At 32.6% G+C, this 21,434-nt stretch overlaps 2 protein-coding genes across 10 annotated transcripts in view; one reads left to right on the plus strand and one right to left on the minus strand.

Moving 5' to 3' along the window:
• Positions 1-2,816: 2,816 nt before the first annotated feature.
• Positions 2,817-14,166, plus strand: LOC142334137 (uncharacterized). The gene is made up of 6 exons (XM_075381890.1): positions 2,817-2,834; positions 3,893-4,150; positions 6,996-7,129; positions 8,742-9,041; positions 12,966-13,108; positions 13,840-14,166. Exons 2-6 carry the CDS (start codon positions 3,902-3,904, stop codon positions 13,845-13,847), a joined length of 834 nt encoding a protein of 277 aa, XP_075238005.1. The 5' UTR covers positions 2,817-2,834; positions 3,893-3,901; the 3' UTR covers positions 13,848-14,166.
• LOC142334138 (uncharacterized) overlaps positions 13,789-21,434 on the minus strand; it is a 29,462-nt gene continuing 21,816 nt past the window's right edge. For 5 of the 9 annotated variants that reach the window (XR_012758781.1, XM_075381893.1, XM_075381898.1 and 2 more), the window contains one exon: positions 13,789-15,191. Coding sequence is in view for 2 of the 9 variants with exons in the window: in XM_075381898.1 (XP_075238013.1) it covers positions 15,158-15,191 (34 nt within the window). In the remaining 7 variants the exon portion in view is untranslated. The remainder of the gene's footprint in view (positions 15,192-21,434) is intronic. The other 4 variants (XR_012758782.1, XM_075381896.1, XM_075381897.1 and 1 more) reach the window with 1 other exon arrangement.

Consider the following 21,434-nt stretch of genomic DNA (forward strand, 5'->3'; position numbering starts at 1 on the left):
AAATGCGGACTTGAAAGTTTAATGAGTCAATCCACAGTTGATTAGTTTAGTGGCAATGAACTTGATCGAAGTGTTTATGCATATCGGTTATTGCTTGAAGGCTTGAGAGCTGAGAGAAAACAATAAAAACTGTTTTTTCAGACGAGTGTTGTATTTATAGAAACTTTCTTAACCAAAATGTTTTTTCTAAACGAAAAACAATTTTTTTGAAGAAATCGATTTCTTCAAAAAATTCGCCTCAGGTTTTGTGTGTGCTGGTATAACTACTGAACATCTCCTTGCTTCTTATTTTTTCGATGGTGCAGTTAATCAACATAGTTACCTGAGAAAAATGGACGATTGTTTTCTTCCAGAATTGATGGCAAAAGTGATCGCTGACATCGTTGCGTTTCGGCAAGTCGACGCTAAATTGGATTTTTCTTTGAATCTCCGAAGACCCCTGAATGTAAATATTCCGAATCGATGGATTGGACGTGTCAGAAGATTTTCCAGCTGAATGAAAAATACCTGACCTCAATATACGTGGAAATACACTCTGGGATTTTGTGAAAGAAGAGATCCAAAAACAGGCAGATACCTGAACAACGAACAACTCCAAGACGTTGTTCGGTCAGCTTTTGAAATTATAACTCCTGATATGATGTTGCTGGAATCCGAACATGGAGGTGTATTTAGCTATGCATTGAACATGGTGAAATCCATACAGACGTTTTAGATCCAATGAAGGTAAACTTCACCCGTCCTAATAATTTCATGTTTAACGTAATGGGACTTCCACCTCACAGGGTACAATCCTTAATAACAGTAGCGTATCTTTCGCTCGATGGAAGACGGACATAAGAAACATTCTTTTGTTTTTCTTCAAATTACACATATACCTATTTCTGAGGGTAAAATATTCTAACATTCCATTTTCCTCTTGAAAAAAATGAGTTATCTATTTTCATCTTCAAATCGTTCCCGTCAATTACAGAGTATTTAGGGGTTATGGAGTAATACGTCCGCATACACTTTCCTTAAAAAAAATGTCGAATATAGGTACACTATACATACGAAATTCTTCGCTACAAAAATTAGGCTAATACATTCCTTAATCCTTAATCTACACGTTCATGAAATAAACAAAATCTTCTATTTACAGATTGTTGGATTGAACAATATATTACTCATAAAGGAACAGAATTGCAACAAGTTGCTTTTACACAACTCAATTTATTTACTCTAGTTTAAAGAAAAAGAGACATTTTATTTGTTTGTATGAAAGAACTTAGGTATATGGAAAATCACTTTCGATTGTATAAAACCAAACTCTAGAACCAATGAATATAAACATCTCTTATAATATATCATTGAAAATCTCTCAATGAGGACATATTACTGCAGTTGAGAGGTGCACAACTAGATGTTTCATCAGTCCTAAATACAAAATTTCAACATCCTACTGTTGTTAGTCATTTGTGACTTATGCGAATAAATACGACCATACGTACGTAGTAAAGACGTAAGGCTGAACCTAGTCAAAATGGATTAAGGTATCGTCAAAATGGATAATTCCGGTGATATCTAAAAACTGATAAATTTGCGATCACAATACTTCCATATACTTTGTACAAGGAAGTAAAACTATAATACAAATTGAATAATAACAGTTCAGTTAAGTTATAAATTTCAAACCTTAAAAATGGTATATTATTTTGATTTGCGGCGAATCAAAAAAAAAAAAAAAACGAATATATTTAAACAAATAATTAAAAAAGATTTATTTAATTGTTTAATCTTATGTTGAAATAAATTTTGCCTAATATACAAAAATATTTAAATTATGGAAATGGTAACATATATACTGTATTCCCGAAATCTAATAGAAATACCATTAATATTCATACATATAATAATATTATAAAACACATGTAATAATATACTCAGTTAAGTTGAAAAACAAAAATAATAAATTAGAAAATGATGCAACATTACTGTAAATTACATTTTCTTTATTCAAGTGTAACTGATGTTATACAGTGTTTGTATAATTGTACGTAACATTTTGCATTATAATTCATTAAATTTTTTAATATTCTAGTTTCTGTTGGAAACATAAGCATCTAGGTTACACTGTTAATCGATGTAAGTAAATTTTTCTACTAATTTTGCTGTACAATTCACTAATTAGGAGTAGTATATATATATATATATATACATATATATATATATATATATATTTATACACATCAACATATATATTATATATATATATATATATACAGCAACCGTTTACTACGTAAAGGTGATTTGACTTTACTAGAAAATTTCATCGAACGGGTCTCTGTCGATGTTACGTTGGACCACATAAATTCGCATAAATAAGTCTATATCTGGATTTATATAAAAAGGATTATTATAAATTTATATATATATATATTTATAAACATATGTATATACCTCGTGTGTCGTGACTGATTAATAAACAACATCCAGAAAAAGTTGATGAAAATTTGTAATAGCAGTTTACAAATTATTGTTGGCACAGTTCTTATGGATTAAGCGCTTACTAAGAAAGGATTTTTTGACATTCAGTGTTTAAAGGGTTAAAATAGAAACAATGAATTTCTATATAGATTTTGAATTCTCCGTAAAAAATAAAATATCAGCTTGTTTTTTGTTTGTTTAAACTTTATATGAATAACTAAAAACAAATTAATTTTTTTTTTTTTTAATTCCATCACGAAAGTGGTGAAGAATGTAAAACAAATTTCAACAATGATTCTGAACTTTCCACATTTCTGACTATACTGAAGAACAAATTCAATCGATTTGGGCTTGAAAATATTCTTCAGGTAGATATCAAAAAATTATTTTAAGGTGTTTTGTATTTTTAATATTTGTAGGAGAAATATAATTTATATTTTTTGCTATTTTATGCTATCGCTATTGGATCAATCCTTATAATATTTTTTTTTTAATTTATGATTGTAATCTACTTATTAATATACGATTACAGCAGCATCTGTATTTTGCTTATTAATATAAGACAAGACAGTAGTTTATTCAACATTAACCGGTAAAAGGGGAAAACAAGAATAACCGATTAGATTGTATTTTTTTTTTCTGTCAGTGTAAATTGAAAAGACTGCAATTGATCAAAGAAATCCTTCGCCCGAAAATAATTAGTGTTATAATATGATTACATATTTAAATGTATGATTACAGAAAATGGGGGAAATTTTCTGTAATACTTTTCACTCAACATTAGGATTTCTTCAATCAACTTCTCCATTTTTAGTCATATCCTTAAACCCTTTAACATAACAGAACAGTGGTTTCAGGCGTCATTCCCTAGAAATTACAATTTAACTTGGCGAGATTAAAACGTTAAAATGGAATATTATTAAAATTTAAAATTTTTTTCAATTTCTCAGTAACAATTTTAGATTTAAATTTTCGGATATTCTGTTGAATGGGATGAAGAAAGGTACAAGTTTGAAAGAATGATTACAATCCACGCATCTGAATATAATAAACGAGACATTTACTTCATTTGGGATTGCAAATTTTCTTTAGGTGAATGTCTTAAACTTTTTTCGGGTTTTTTTTATTTCATTTTTTTAAGGGGTTTGTACAGCTGGTGACGAAACAATTATACAGATATTATTGTAACTGTATGTACTATTGTTAATTTACGTAGGCGACTGGCTGTACCTGCCTCCGGTTACTTGTCTAATAAAATCATAACATCAAAATAAATTGTCCAGGAAGGGCAAAATAAGTAGCAATAAAGAACGGGTAAAGCCAAAACGGGGATGTTAGTTTAATTATTAAATGTAAAATTTATACCTGTTTATTAATTAAATATTTATTCAGAATTTTATTTTTTTATTTTTTTTTTTTTTTTTAGATAAACGAAATGAATACAATTTACTCGTACAAATATTTATGGGTAATAGAATTTTTAATTTTTATCAGTTTATGCAATGATATTTACGCAGAAATAAAAAACTCGAGACGTAAAAATGACATAATATTTCAAAGAACGTGTGAAAACTTTGGTTTTTCTCGAAAACAAATAGGTTTACATAACAAATGTATTGAAATGGTATCCAGTCTTACACAACAGCTTCCGAAATCCGGACTTCAACCTTCTGATATGGAAAAGGTAAGATTTTTAAATAAACAGATTATTATTTGTATTAATATATTATCAAATCATCTTTTATTGCCAATTTTATTTACTAGTTTAAAGTTTAAACGAGAAGTTTTAGCAGATTTATGTTGCTGAGTAAGTAGCGACTCGGTTTTTTGCGCGGAAGTTCTGGACTCGAATCCCGATCAATACCGGCATCATTTTATACGCTATCTATTATCACCGCGCTTATGCTATACCTGTTGAAGCTTGGTCTTTCAAAACAAAAAAAGAACATTTAATTTTAATTGAAAAATTAAAAAATCGATTTCATTAAATCGAGAAATACTGACAAAAGTTTTAAATTTTTTAAATTTTTGAAAATTGAAAAATTACCAATTTGAAAAAAATAATATAAAATTGAATAAAACTGTTCCATAATAAAGAAAATTATATAAATATAAAAATGTTTCCTATGTTTTGACATTGATATCACAAAAAATTTTGAATTCATTTCGCACAATCTTATAGCAAATTTAGTTATCAGTAGCACAAAAAACTTATGTACACTTCTTAAATGTGTAGACAAAAATAAAATGAATGAGCCAAAAAAAATATCATTCAACCCATAATATTTACAACAGTTTCCTTTTGAAAAGCACTCATTTTTGTGCCAAAGACATCCTACTCAATGCTAAGGTAATTTATTCTTGAAACGCACCTACTCAAATCTCTACTTTTGTAGAGATGACACATTTTGACTTCAATTTACAATGATAAGTAGTTTTAGTTAATTACAGATATATGGACGTCAACCAATTATGTTGGTTTAATGGTGAACTCGTCATTGCGAAACAGCTGAATTTGAAGTCGAGAGTTCTAAGGTTCAAATCCAAGTAAAGGCAAATTTTTTTCCTAGTAAATACAGATTTGAATACTAAATCATGGATACCCCGGTTCACTGGTGGTTGAGTTTCAATTAACCACAGATCTCAGGAATAGTCAAGTTTTCTTTCTTTTTATTTAGCCGCCGGAACCTCTGTAAGGTATTACTACAGAGGATGAATGAGCATGGTATGTATTATTGTAAATAAAACGTGGTTTTGTAAGTCGACCATACAGGAGTTGTATGATTAATTAATATCCAACCACCAGAGAATACCGGTATATACGATATAGTATTCACATCCGTATAAACGTAACAGCCCTCAATAGGATTTGAACTTTAGATCCCTCGACTTTAAAATCAGCTGATTTTAGATGACGAATTCACCACTAGATCACCCGGTGAGTTAGAAATGGTAAACCTGAGATTGTACGAGACTACACTTCTGTTAGATTCATTCATATGTTCCAAATTCATCTTCTTAAGTAATTCCTTACTGTGGTAACCGGTGGCTAATCAGAAAAATAAAGAAAGAGATATATCGACATCAAAATAAACATTAAAATTCTTTGAACATGATTTTTCTAGTATATAGAACGGGAGTATTTAGTGTTGCATTTCTTTTCGTATATATTTCATATATATATTTCTTTTCATCAAAGTAATCAAAGATAATACATCGCGACAACAACTCAGATCATACATTACTAGCATGGCTTTAAACGACACAGGTTTGCAATACTTAGAAGAAAACATTCCCAGCGATATTTACATTAGAGATATCCCACTAGTTTTATTAAAATGTTTGATTGTGTTGATTCTACGAAATCTCAAACAAAACCTCAAATTCCTTCTGGCCTTGGAAGTAATTAAATAGTTTAAGTACAAGCAGGTCACAGATATTAGTTGTACGCAGGATTTCCTTATCAGCTTGTTTAGAGAGAAAAATGTAGATAATATTTTCCAAATTTACAAAAACATTAGAAATTTTTCCCAGTTTTAACTGAAATGTATTTTAATAAAAGGTTAGTTCAATAATTAAATAGACAAATTTTTGTAGAAAGATTATTATTTATTCTACAACAATAATCTAAATCCCCGTCTAAATTTAAACGCTTCTCGCAACCTTCTGCGTGGTTTTTTATTTCACTAGTAACGATTTTTTTTCCTTTTATATTGTATTCTAGGTGTCGGTTCTTGATCAACTAACCCATACGAAGATTCATAAATATAATCCATTGGAAAAATCATACAAAAAAATTCTGATCGTACGAAATTGGAATATTAAATGAATGTAGCTACTCTCTTGATCTACTTTTTGAATCGTTTCCTGTGTCTTTTGAATAGTATGAGTTCGGGGCTTATCATGAATCTGAAAGGAACATGTTTTCATTTAAAACTTGAACATTTCCTCCTGATAACAAATTTCTTTTTATTTTCTGGCATATCAAAATAATACTCTTTGTCAATAATATGTTATTCGTCAAAATAATCAATAAATAGAAACCTTATATAATACATCGTGAATTAAAACATTTTCCCAGGAAAACTCGAAAAAAATTTCATAACATGATCTACTGGTGAAAATAGTTGTTTTACTGCTGAATACGTTTATATAAACATAGGTCTGGAAACTATTTTTCGAATACGGAAGGCGAAAAGTTTCAGATGTTCTAAAAAAAAAAGCCCAAATGTAATTTTTGAGACACAAATTAAGGAGTAAAATTGGTGGATTCTTATGTTATATCATTATTTCCAACAGTAGAAAATATCGTAAACGTTTCTGTGTTTCTTCGTGGTACACACCTGTATTTCAGGCAGACACGTAGGTTTTAATTATTTTTCCGGATGTTTCCAATGCTTACATTTGTTTCCGGCTGTAAATACAAGACCCAAGTTACATTACAAGTTTGCAAAAAATAAAATAATTTTATTAAATGTTACGTTAAGCATTAATATATATACATATATATTTTTTTTTATTATTTTCAGGTAGCAAACAACGTAAAATCATGGAATATTAATCTTGAAGATGCAAGAGAATTATTGAATATTTTAATTAAATATAAATGGGGAGTAACCGAATACGGTTTATTTCTTCAACATTTGGATAAAAATCCGGATAGGTATATAACCTCATATTGTAATAAATATCACACACGGATTTTTTCTACATAAAAAAAGTCACATGAACATCAGTTACCTATACTTTCAATTAATATATAATATTTTATAATTTGTATTAATTAATAATTTAACTAATAATAATAATAATTTTTTTTTCTTTTGTGGGGAAGAGGTGGAACTGCATTTACGCATAGAGTATCGGCTCCCACTGGTAATTTTATCCAACCAACATCTGTAGATTACCGAATCAAACCACCCCACTCGCTACCAGGGGTCGACCCGGAATTGTTTTACGCATTACTTCAGACTGACTCCTTCTATCCTAGCCTGTGAAGGCCTACCTAATTTTCACCTGCCTCAGGACTATCCCAATCACCCGTCTGAGAATGCTCCCGACAAATATGGGTACACTCTCACGGCAGGAATCATTTCTTTTAAGCATTTGCTCAATGGGGTTGCCATTCTACTTGATGCATAGTCAAGCTCGGCAAATCGATACTATCCGGGAAAATTAAATAGCATCATTATTATTCCTAACAGTAGCTGTAACTTCTACTAGACGATGTCTCAATTCTTATTGTGTGCCAGTACGAGCGGAATAAACGATCGACTTCATCCAACATCAAAGATAAAAGGCGGCTAACGTGTGATCCAGGTAGCCCGATTAATAATCCTTTTCGACGAATCCATTGCTTACTAAATATGTTATTTAAATGATTTATCACATCACGACCGTAGTGAGCAGGTTCCCCAACATTGAGAAACCACATCTGCATTCTATCTGCAAGTTGTATATCTGACCAGATTTTCATAATATTTGTTAGAAAAAATCAACTAACTATTTTTGTTACCGCCTAGGCATTGAGCCTAGGCGGTAACAAAAAAGGGCCTATCAGATTATCACTAAGGTCATACCATACATTTAACGAAAATGTGTGTTGGAAATGACATGTAGCCGTCTACAGAGGTTACCTTCTGTTCAATTGTGAGCGTTTCGATAATTTACAACCATTTTTTGACAACACGATTAATGCATAATTAAAATATTACTAAGAAAATTGGGATGATGTTCACATTTTCGAATTAAACATCAACAGAATTTTATTTGTTTATCAAAATCAGGTCGTAATAACTCTGTTCCACTGTTGTGTACAATAGGTAAAATTTTGAATTTTAATTACGAACCGTTTTCTGACGAGTGTTTATTTGAACTGATTTTTATTTTTAGCTAAAGAATCATCTCCTAATACATTGCCGCGCAATTTGGAATCACGTTGTATATAAACAGAGCGTAATTAAAATGAACACAAAGCTCTCCCATTTTTGTTGGAAAAAGGAATTAGGATTTTGCATGTCGAAATTAGCATTTAATTCAAAATATCATAATTTAGTTAAATTAAATTAAAAATGTAATTTTAATTAAATTAAAATTAATTTTAATTTACTTAAATAATTTAATGTATGAGTACATTGAATATATAATTTTGATGCTTTTTATTTATTATATTATTTTATATTTACAAAGAAATTTTAGAATTTTCAAGTCTTCACTTTAACATAAAATGGTATGAAATACTTTTAACTATAAAAAGATTTTTTTCTTGCAAACAGAATGAATTGTGTAAAAAATGTAATGGAAGCAATGCCTTGGGAACAATGGAAATTATTTTGTAATGTAAGCATTGCTAAAAGATTTAAAACATATGAAAGAATGCCTTTCATTTTAACACCAAAAGAAGATTTAGAAGAATTAACTCATTATATGGAGATGATAAATAGATTGATTGATGCTAAGCTATGCACTAAAGAATATCAAAGTAATCGAAAAAACTATGGTAGAGAAGTACCTCAATTTGGATGTCCATATGATTATCTCTCAGCAGTTATAGATTTAAAAAATAAAAAAGCAGGGTAAGTTATTATACATTTTTATTTTTTTTTTACAAACATCCCAACAACCGTAGGTGAAGACGTCCAACTTGTGGCGATTCATAGTCCTGATGATCATTAACGGGAGTCGTCTTATAAACCATCAGCTCATTACACAACACAGTAATAAGCCAGGCCTCGGTTGGGATGCCACCGATGTGAAATAATCGGCGGGCATTTGTATCGGTGATTTTTTAACTCAGCTTTTCCCTTCGCTGTAGGCCTCATACCGACATATTGAATGTCGTACATCGTTGCCCTCTAAACTAGCTAACCGAAATCGCGGTAGCAGGAACCATGCATCTATTTCTACATTTTTCACAGCCAGTTTGTAAATATCGCTTGGATTGAAGAAATAAAAATAATACGATACATCCAGCAATGTTGATCGCAACAACAGAGTTTTCTCCTAGCTCCCTCAGTGAAAAAATTTTAGTTCATACCCCAGACTTTTAACCCGCGTGTCATTTACTTTCTTTCAACCATCTTCGAGACACCGCTACCCATTACGGCTGCATAGAAACCATGCCCTCAGCAATGCGGTCGCCACCCCTCTGACAGTGTCGTATGCACATTCACAAACTGCCCTCATCAAAACTGTGCTACAGCTCTCGACTGCATAGTGACGGATGCTTTCAGATGTGCAGTCGTCTTTCTGCTGACAGCTAAAGAGTCAAAATAATCCAAAATTTCAATCTAATCGCGGCTCGATTCCAATACGTCTACCTACTGCCAATCAGCTGTACAGGCGGTCCCTAGAGTTCTATTCTACTTCTACTCCTTCAGTAGCCCCGCTGAGAGGCGAGGAAACAAAGGAAGCTAGCAATAATTGTCCATTCTCTACGAGTTTACCAATTGACTCGCAGATCAAGAAAGGAATTTAGTCTGTCTAGTTCCCTGACAACTCTGGTACGTTCAGCTTTGTACCGGGGCAAACATAGAGGACATAGTTCACAGTGTCGTCGACTCTACCGTAAGTTCACTGGTCCGACTCAACTAATCCAAATATAGCCAAACTATTTCTAAACGCACCATGTCCTGAGAGGAATGGCGTTGAGTACCGATTTGGAAAAACCAGCTAATAGTTCGTAGTTCGCAACTTTCTAAAATTTGGAAATATATCATGAATTTATCGACCATACGGGTTCAGCGTACAGCATTATGGCCTCACAGACACATTTGTAAAGAATGTGCATGGTACAGTAATTCAATACCCTATAATTGTGGATGATTCTACGAACAGCAAAGAAGGCATCAATTGCCTTCATTTCAAAAAAGTGAAGTTGCTCCCTGAATTGAAGTTTCTCATCAAGGGTGGCTCCCATATGTCACTGAACTAATCGGATGGCCGTCCATCACGACACGCGGGTGGGATGTCGCAGACAGTCGGCCTTTCAGAAATATCATCATTTTTTCCTCCGCTCTGAAAGCCATCTTATGCTGAAGCCTTCATCCACAACCTTAGAACTTTACATGCCTGCTAGGCTCTGAGTTCTATCTAGGCACACGAGTTACCCTCGACCAGCAGTAACCCATCGTCGGTATAAGTAACGATGTGGCAGACGCCGGGGATCCACAACCGCATAAGAGAGTCGAACTCAACGACCCAGACGATAGGACCTAGGACACTCCCTAGTGGACAACCTTTTGACAGGGTCTTTCCTACTTCAGAGCCACCTTCACGAATGACGACGTTTCCGTTGCAGAAATAACTCGAGAGTGTCTGAATCTCATTTTGTTTACAACCTTGCTTCTGCAATTGGAAAAAGTCAGAGGGGGACCATAAGTTATTGAAGGCCCCCGGATAAGTCTAGAAAAACGCCGAGTACGTACTTGCACTGGCTGTTCAAAGCCAATTCCAGCATCCTAAGCATAGCGTCCTCCATGCCCTTGCTAGGGTGTAAATTATACTGGTCCTCCATCAGCATACGACTGGAAGTTAGACTGCAGAAGGTACAAGACCTTCTCGAAAACGTTACTTACTACTAGAAAGAGCGTTAGGGACGGACTAAGAGCTCAGGTTGGAGTCCCTATCAACACCTTTGAAGAGCAATTTCTGTTCACCAACACGCTGGAAAATGTCCAGCAGACAGCAACTGTTGAATACCATAGCCAAGGAGCCTAGAACCACCAACAATGTGTATACAAGACATTCCAACCTGATACAATCATATCCGGAGGCTTTATTTGTAGTCAGGCTACAGATTACTTGGCGGACCTCCGCCTCAGAAATCTCAGAATACAAATACTCACAGTGAAATCCTGCATCTTCCCGGCGAACACGTCGATGGTAGGAGGTTTCACCAACCTCAGTATCATGTGGAAGCAGATCGTTCATCAGAAGAGCAAGGACACGAACCTTTTCAATCACAACACAATTCTGAGTTGAGAGAGCCAACAGAAGAATGTACTTTTTCTTCTTGTGTCCGATAACACTATAAACAACATCCCATGGGTCTTTATTTCCCTGCTCTAGTACAAAATAGCGCCAGGAATCACGGTGCGATCTCCTAACTTTATGAATATACTCGGTCATTTTCAGACGATTGTCCGCAGTAGATAGAGCTGCACGCCGATCAGGATTTCCCTCACGTTGGGCGACCCAACGTCACCCGCGAACATACCCGCGTACATACGAAATTCCGGAAATTTTCTCTCTGGTTTTTTGGGTTCCTTACGTGTCAAAACGTCAATATCCGGAAATACTGCATTTATGCAAATTGGGTCGATTACAGTACTTTCCCTTCTACAGCTATAACTCTGCTATAGAGTTAGACACGAAATTTTGTCACATTAAAAATTACGTTTTTCTTTTATTATGTATATTATTGGCATACCAGATTAATCCATGAATTCTACATATCTGGTGATTATAAAGGAATTTGACATCCAAAGGAAAAATTACTACATAACTCTTGCTTAACTCTGCGCCGGACTTCATCGTGCAAATTACGAACGATTCATTCGTTTGAACGATTTATCATAAATTATGCTTGTGTTTGGTGATAAAAAATTAAAATACTGAAGTTAATAGCCGTGTTAAAAAAAACTCAAGAAACAACTAGAAATATCAGGTTTTGAAAGTTTTGCGGTGTTAAATTTTTGTTGTTAGTACGCTAAATTCATGAACATTATTTATTAACAGTTGGAAAAACATTTAAAAAAATTTTCTGAAATGAAACATCAACCTTCTCACTCTTTTTTTACGGCTGACTCTAGGCTCGTCTTTTTCTAATAAGTAACAAATTTTCTATGTTAAATTATTCTCTATAATACATCTGATAAAAATGGAAATTTTTTTTTTCTCGATACCTTCCAATCTCTAAACAAATTTTACTCATAAAAAAGGATAGTATATGGGTTTATTATTTGCCGATTGTGCTCACGTTTTTATTTTAGCTGCTATTGGCGAAGAGCACTGTTGATGCGCCAGGCGGCTGCACACGACTAATCCATACCGCTAGAAGCAGTTCGTTATTAATTAATTTAGAGATTATTTAATTTAATTTCTAAGCTACATTTTATATTTGTATTGTATTTACATATTACTAATATATATTTAAGTTTATCAATAAAAGAAAAAGATTATTATTTAATATTTAATAATACAAAAAAATTCTGTATTTCTCGGGGAGATTCTTTATTTATCTGGTGCGCATCCGGCCGGCGCATTACGTGGTCCGCTCTAATCCAATACAAGCAGCTGGACTGGCAACTAACAAACCTCACACGAACACACAATAATAAACGAAGAAAGAGTGCCGGCATACCAAAGCCAATTTCCTGTTATCAATATGGTCAACGTTATAGATTATATTTCTATTAAATTCCCCACCTACTCCCTGCTTAAACTTATTTAAATATAAAAGCACTAAAATGTTCATCTTCTTTCTTTTTCTGTTTTAGTCTGCGGAACCACCGTAAGGTATTACTTCAAACGAGGAATGTGGATGTTATAATGTATTATGAATGTAAATCTAGTGTAGTCTTGTACAGTCACAGATTGACCGTTACTGAGATGTTTCTTCTTTTTTCCTGTTTAGCCTCCGGTAACTACCATTTAGATAATTCTTCAGAGGATGAATGAGGATGATATGTATGAGTGTAAAAGAAGTGTAGTCTTGTACAGTCTCAGTTCGACCATACCTGAGATGTGTGGTTAATTGAAACCCAACTACCAAAGAACACCGGTATCCACGAACTAGTATTCAAGTCCGTGTAAAAATAGCTGGCTTTACTAGGACTTGAACGCTGGAACTCTCGACTTCCAAATGCTGATTTGGGAAGACGCGTTCACCACTAGACTAACTTGGTGGGTTGTTACTGAGATTTCTGGTTAACTGAAACTCAACCACCAAAGAATACCAGTATCCACAATATAATATTCAAATCCTATATCGTGGATACCGATGTTCTTTGATTGTTGCGTTTCAATCAATTACACATCTTACAAACGGTCGATCTGTGACGGTTAAAGAATGTACTTCATTTACACTCATACATATCATCCTCTGAAGTAACAATGTTCAGAAAAATATTTGTTACATTTCTGTAAAATGCTTAGTATTCTCACAAACGCGTTCGTATCCTCAGACCGTTCAGCCGTGTAGATGGTATGGGCTAGCGAAGTGAGCCCTGACCGGCTAGTATTAAAAAATATTATCATGCCCACTATAGAGAAAGAAATCTTTGGGCAAGTTTTAAGAGCAGATAGTAAATCAATAATCGATTAACAAATAGTAATAACAATTTTAATAGCACTTTTAATTTTTTTTTACAGATGACTGACATATTGGTTTACATTTCAAAAATACAAATTGAAAATATATGGAATATACTGGTGAAAATGAAATTAAAAAGTAATTATAAATTTGTTGAGATAATAAAATGGAAGGACGATGAGATCACTACACAATCATTAAAATATTTTTTCAGTGTAGATAAACCAATGGATTGTTATACAGATCTTTTGAAAGCGGTAATATCTTACAATGAAGCAATTCGTGGAAACTTAAATAAAGATCAGCATGAGCGGATTTATAAGATGTTATGCCCAATTAAAGATGTTGAAAAATTAAACCGCATTGTAGAGTCCATAAACTCAGATGATGCACGTGCAAAAAATCCGGAAGATTATATGTCTGAATTTAAAAAAAAATATGATAGTATATTTCATTTATATTGATTGTTCTTTTATTTAGATCTACGAATATTTATTGAAATAAAAATTATATTAAAAAAAATTATAATTTTTCGTATTTTTCTTTTTTTAATTTTTTTTTTTTAGTAAAATTTTGTTCACAATCACAGGTTAATAATTACATCATTGAACTAGACGTTTCATTAAAAACAAAAAGAAAAAATTAAATAATTCTTAGAGACAGTATACGTTTAATGTGTTCAACGAGATCATAAAACCAAAAACCAAGTTAGGTCTTTTAAATGAGATTACTTTTGATGTTACAGTTTCAATAATAATGTAATTGAGATTTCTCTAGCAAATGATTGTTTTTTTCCACTTCAATCGCTACGTCAAGGGTTTTAAGTATTTTCGGGTTTACAATTACGCTAATCATTATTCATAATTTTTGTAAACTTATAACAAAAACTTTTAATCATAAGTCTTTTTTTTTTTAAATAACTTTTAACGTATACTCCCCCTTAATTCACAACGTTTAATAGAAGCTTAATTTAAATAATCGACTTCTGTTTTATATGGTTTATCATATGAAACGAACTGAAAGATGCTTTTAAAGATCTGATTATAAAGAATAATTATGATTTTTCATTTTATCCATAGGGAATACTTAATATAATTTTTTATACCAGAAAAATCCAGTAACGTGTCCTTAATAATTAATAATTAAGAGTAGCGATTATTTTTTTCGATACAACATAATGTTTTTTTTTTTAATTAATTTTAAATTGATTCTAATATATTTTAATATTCCGTTTGAATCGCACAAGTTCAGTAAATAAAAATTTGTTTGCCGGTCTCCGTAGCGGAGTGGTAGCGTCTGGGCTTTCATCCGGAAGTCCCGGGTTTGAATCCAAGTCAGGTATGGGAATCATTTTATATACTACAAATTTCTATCTTGCTAATATCCATAGTAGAAGTTGATGCGCGTAAAACTAAAAAAAAAAGAAAAAATATTTATATATATATTTTTTAATTATCATTATTATTATTATTAATAAGAAAAAAAAAATGAGTGTGGAAAAACATTTACAACTTGATTACGTATAATTAATTAAACATTCACGTTTCGTGCAGCTGCATTGAAATCATTTACATCATCATATATTGTATTTACACAGTTAAATTCAAACATATTTTATGCTGTTTAACATACATTTATTGGTTCTTAATGTTTTATTGTTTCAAACACGAAAAGGGTTATAATTTTTTTTTTCAAATGTATATAGATGCTTATACACATTTATTAAATATTAGCAGACTCGACAATGCTTCGCTAATGCTACATTTGAGTATATATAGAGATATAGAGATAGAGTGAGAGAGAGTTTAAATGAATACAATTGAAAATTTGATAAAAAAATTAAAAACTGAATATTACGGACCTTCACAAATTTTACATTTTACCTTCCCCTTTTCTCTTTACAAGTTCTTCCATTCACCCTTCTCCCTCACCCCTCTCAAAGTTTCCTTTTTACTCCCTCCCATTCTCCCCTTTTCTCTTTCCACATTTTCCAGGTTTTCCATTATCCCCTTTTGCCCGTACGTAAATCGGTCCATTAGTTTATTGGTCTTTAGCGGACACACATACGAACATGTCTTTTATATATATATATATATATATATATATATATATATAACGCATATAGTAGCGGTTACATGAAAAATTAACTGCATGCAGCACCGTTGCGTTCAAAGTGCCGCTGTGCAGCGGCTCGCACAATCCCGTACAAAAGTCACCCAAGAGATCACTGGGTTGGAGAATTCAGACCGAAACGTTGTTTTCTCGGTCGTTCTGCGATTCATTCACTCACAGAAACCGTTTTTTGATTTTTTTTAAATAAGTAATAAAACAGACAGCCCGTTAAAAGCTGTTCGAACAACGTGATTGGCTGTCTAAACACACTCTTTCTTCGCACCCCGAGACCGAGTACTCGAAACGACACTTTGTGCCTTGTGTGATCTGTATCACATCTAATATAATGTCGATTTTAACAAACATAACTTATTGTTGTTAGATTTTAATGTATATAATAGGCATATAGATAAACATGGTTTTTTCATTACTGTTGATTATAATGGATCACATCACATTAGTATAATATTAAAAGTTAATTATTCAAAGTAACTATATTATTTTAATTGGTAGCTTTATACACTGTAGGGAATCCTCAACTAATGATGATGACATCATTAACGGTCTATAGTATGTTATAAAAAAATACATAAAATAAACTTTTCCTCTCTACACCCATAAACCGGATCTGCAACTCAAGGGTTACTCGATCCAGGGGCATGTCCTTGCGATTCCAACGGGCCACCCCGGCTGCCGGTAGTAGGTCCGTTATAACAGGTCATTGAGCCGGTTCTGGATCTTCTTATTTTAATTTATTTGCCTTTCTCTAACTTCAGAAGTGGGGATATCCAGGTCCAGCTATGCCTTTACATAGTAAAAGAGTGGGTTTTTCTGAATAAATACATGGTGATTTAGCGGTTGAGGTGGATATAAAAAAAAAGAATGTATAAAGAAATCCGAGGCTTAAAGAACCACGTTTTAATGCAAAACTTAAACATTTCATGCTTCTTATTCACATTCTTTTTACCGATGAAATCCATATTAAGAAAGGATTTTTTTAAATGGCGAGATTAAAAGGTTAAAATGGAATATTATTAAAATTTAACATTTTTTCAATTTCTCAGTAACAAATTTAGATTTAGATTTTCGGATTCTCTGGGGTGAAGAAAGGTAAAAGTTTTGAACAATTATTACAAATTTTCCAAACGTCTGAATATAACAAACGAGACATTTACTCCATTTGGTCTTGAAATTTTCTTCATGCAATTGCCTTAAAACCTTTTTTCGGGACAAGAACATTAAGGATGTCCTAATTGCAAACATCCTGTCCATTTTATACGTTCTAAAACAACGAGGACAGCGATGCGTATTTGTATGGACTCCGGGGCATGCTGGTATTACAGGTAATGAAATCGCAGACGAAGCTGCCAGAAAGGCAACAGTCTGCGATGATTTGGATGCATTTCCTGTAAGAGTGGCAGATGTTAAAAACCGTCTAACAAATCTAGTAAAAAACAAGTGGAATGCTGAATGGAGGAGTTTAAATACAAAATTAAACTCAATAAAAACTTCTCCTTATAAATGGAAAAGCGACTTTAAGTTGACTAGCCGTGAACAAGTAGCGGTGACCAGACTTAGAATCGGTCACACGCGATTAACAAATTTATATTTGTTAACCGGCGAAGTGAGACCAATATGCGGTGTTTGTAATAAAACACTGACAATAAAGCATCTAATAGAAGAGTGTACCATATATGAGGACCTCAGAAAGAGGTTCCGTCTTACAAATAATATTAGTGCTGATCTGGATAATGGAAATGAAGAAAATATAGTTGCATTTTTACACGCCAGTGGACTTCTTAAAAGTCTATAAAATGAAAGTTTAAAGCTGTGATAAAAGAATCTCTAAGCGGTAGTTTTATATATATATATAAAGAAAGAAATGGTATTGATAAGTTGAAATTTTAATTTCATGGTCTTTTGAGAACCTTATCTCAAATTTTAATATTGGGGTCCTTTACACCCCGTAAGTGTTTGTGATTGTCATTGTCTTTTATGTCTTAATGTTGATTGTGAAGTTTGTGTTTTTAAATAAAATGTAAGGGCCCTTTACACCCTTACATATGACGATCCTGATGGAGATAATAATTTCTTTTAAAGAATGTGACGAGGGCTAATGACCTTAGCAGTTGATGCCCATAAAAATTCAGTTAAAAAAAAAAAAAAAGAAATAATAAAACGAAACCTAAACGTTTTACTAAAAAAAACATTAACAATTTTCCAAATTTTTGAAGAATTGTATTATAAGGTTCGTTCAAGAAATAAAATAGACAAATTATTGTAGAAAAATTATTCTTTATTCAACTACTATAATTTAAATCTCCGTCTACATTTATATGCTTATCCCAACTTTCTGCGGGGATTCTTATTAAAGTAGTTAAGGATTTTTTCCTATATTTTATTATTCTCCTAGATGTCTTACTTTTTCTTGAACAACTCACTCATTGTTACAAAGTCGAGGCTTCGTAAGAATAATTCTTTGAAAAGACCATACAAAAAAAATCTGATCGTACAAATTCGAGACAGTAAATTGAATGTGGTAACCACAACTTTCATCTATTTTATGAATCTCGTGATCTACTTTTTCAATCTCTTCCCGTGTCTTTTGAATAATATGAGTTTGGGCGTTTATCATGAAGATGAATAACATTTTTTGAGAGAAAACTTGAATGTTTCCTGATAATAAGTAGTTCAGTTTATCTTCTAGGATATCAAATTAATACTCTTTGCATTTGAATAGATATTACTGAAGCATCCGATTTATTGAATATTTTAATTAATTATAAATAGGGAGTAAGGGAATACGGTTTATTTCTTCAAGAGTTGAGTGATAGTACTGTAGGTAAATAAACTTTTTATTGTAATAAATATCACAAGAGGTTTGTTTTCTAGAAAAAAAAAAATATGCGATGTGAACATCGATGATCTTTTATTTCAAATAATAAAAGATTTTTGTAAAATGTAATTAATTAATAATTTAACTAATAATATTAACTCTTTTTTTTATGGTGAGGAGGTGGTGCTGCATTTGCGCACAGAGTGACTGGTGATCTCAACCAACCAACATCAGCACACTACCGAATAAAACCACCGTACTTTCTACCAGGACTCGACCCGGAATCGTTTTAGGTATTACTTCAGGCTGACTCCTTCTATCCTAGCCTCAGAAGGCCTACCTAATTTTCACCTGACTCAGGACTTTCCAAGTGGCCCATCATGGTTCTCGCCGAATCTGGCTACACTCTCACAGCTGAGCATCATCTAAAACCACGTTTTAGAAGCTCAGTTCTCCGAGATCCGCCTCTACTGTCGCTTTTTTGTAAAACATGATTAAACAGTAATTAAAATATCACTTAGAAAATCGGGATAATGTTCACAATTTCTATTTAAACATCGACAGAATTGTATTTTTTTATCAAGATCAGATCGTAATAAATCTTGTAAATTGTTGTATAAAATGGGTAAAATTATTGCTTCCGTAACGTTCGCCACTCTACTTAATTTCGAAAATTGAAACCGATGTGACAACCATCTGGTACATGAGGTGGGGAGATCATTGTACGGTATTCAGTACTGTTTCTTCAACGTCGAAATTTCTTACAAACTGTTCAAGCCCAGCATTGAATCATTATGGATTAAACATATCGGTTTCTCCAACACGCCTTTCCAAAGCATAACATTTTTTACAATCTGGTACTCTTCGTTCTGGATAATTTTCCCAGTGATCATACACAGAAGCCAATCCATTTTTATTTACTTTACAATAAATTATGTTTACAATAAATTACGCAACAGGGAGGTAAGTTTTTACTGGAATTCCACCTTGGAATTCTAGGTTACGAAAGAGCAGATTCTGCTGCCAAGGAAGCGTGTATTCAGCCTCCTTTCGGAGGCTGAATACACGTACTAACGCTTCGTACTAACGCTACGTACTAACGCTTCGTGAATACGCTTGGTACTAACTCGGTACTAACATTGGTACTAACATTTCCTTGGTACTAACTCGGGTGCTGAAAACCACCTTTGATTTTAACAATCATATAAAACAATCACTGCCTGCAAGGTGACAAAGTGACTGGACGGCTTCCGTCGATAATAAACTCCGACGGATTAAGGATTCATTGTTGCCATGGGGCTCCTCTTGCAGAAACTCTCATTTTGAGAAAGTGGTCCTCTGCCGGTTACGGATAGGACATACGAGGATCACACACGAATATTTAATGTCAGGGGAAGACCCACCACTGTGCACACGATGCAACTGCCGCATGAGTGTGCAACGAATTCTCGTGGACTGCATATCTTATGCGGCGTTGCGTCGTCAGTTTAATATACCCGGAAACATCCGTGATATCTTGTGCGACGATAACGGGATTTTGGAACGGGTGTTTCTCTTTTTGCATAGCACCGGGTTATTGCAAAGGATTTAATATGCTCATATATGTTTTTCTGTAAGGACAGTTTTTACATAATTTTAACCTTTATTTTCAGTTTGATTTTTGGTTCTATGTATTTAATTTTATTATCCGGGGAGGGAATTTTTTGCACAACCCATCGGAGTTAGGTAAGTTTTATATACTTTCTTTATTCTAATATATTAGCTTTTATATTTTATCAACTTTATCTGTGGTATTAGTTTTGAGTTTTATTTTGCATTCTTAGCTTTTTTTAGTAAATTTTTATTATATGATTGGTATTACGTTTACGCCTTGTATAGTTTATTATTTCGAAGTTATTTTACTCTTTTACTAATAGCTACCGGACGATGATAACGCCCAGGCGTTTTTCGCCCACAAGCAACAAAAAAAAAAAATAATAAAAAATAAAAATAAATAAATAATCTCCATATCCGTCAACTCCAAATGACCGAACAATAGCATCACCAATACCGAATATTGAAATGTTATACACAAAATTTACTTGTTTATCAGCTGTTTTTGCCAACCTATGAAAAGATATAATTTTTTTTTATGTATTTTAAAAATATGTCTTACAAATTTATTTTTATAATCTTTAAAATCTTTATGTTAATTATTTTTATGTACAAAATCGTGTCAAATTTACAATCCAATTGGTTTTTGTGTTTTGATCGTCGTTAAGGTTGAACTTATCCAATTTGTGTTTAATTTTAATAGACATTATTATCAATTTTCACAAAATTAATATATGTACACAGTTAACTAGAAATTATTTACTGTTAAATTAACAAAGGTATTCTATTCCAAACGTAAAAACGAAAAGTTTCGTGTATTTTCTTAAAACCGGAGTAAAAATAGTCAGGCCACTTCTCTTCAAATTAAGACATCAATAATCGTATGAAAGAATCAATATATTACTCCTCCATTTTACCCAAAGAATTTAAGTAAGGTTTAATCACACAAAGATGGAAGAATGCAGGGCTAAATATTTCGTGAGCTATAAATCGTTTTCTGACCCATGTTTATATGAATTTTTTTAATTATTTTTAGCTATAGAAAAATCTCCTTAGAGATTTCCGCGCAATTAGGAACACGTTTTATATATTTTCGGATCCTACGAGTCAAAA

This window comes from Lycorma delicatula, chromosome 13 (assembly GCF_047948215.1).
Source record: "Lycorma delicatula isolate Av1 chromosome 13, ASM4794821v1, whole genome shotgun sequence".
In the NCBI taxonomy this organism is placed as follows: Eukaryota; Metazoa; Arthropoda; class Insecta; order Hemiptera; family Fulgoridae; genus Lycorma; species Lycorma delicatula.

What these genes read in the sequence shown, in the direction of transcription:
- LOC142334137 (XM_075381890.1), top strand. Translation starts at nt 3,902, where the DNA reads ATGAATACAATTTACTCGTACAAATATTTATGGGTAATAGAATTTTTA. An exon ending in AACCTTCTGATATGGAAAAG is followed by an intron (nt 4,151 to 6,995) that starts GTAAGATTTTTA and finishes TATTATTTTCAG; the next exon opens with GTAGCAAACAACGTAAAATC. An exon ending in TTAAAAAATAAAAAAGCAGG is followed by an intron (nt 9,042 to 12,965) that starts GTAAGTTATTAT and finishes TTTCTGTTTTAG; the next exon opens with TCTGCGGAACCACCGTAAGG.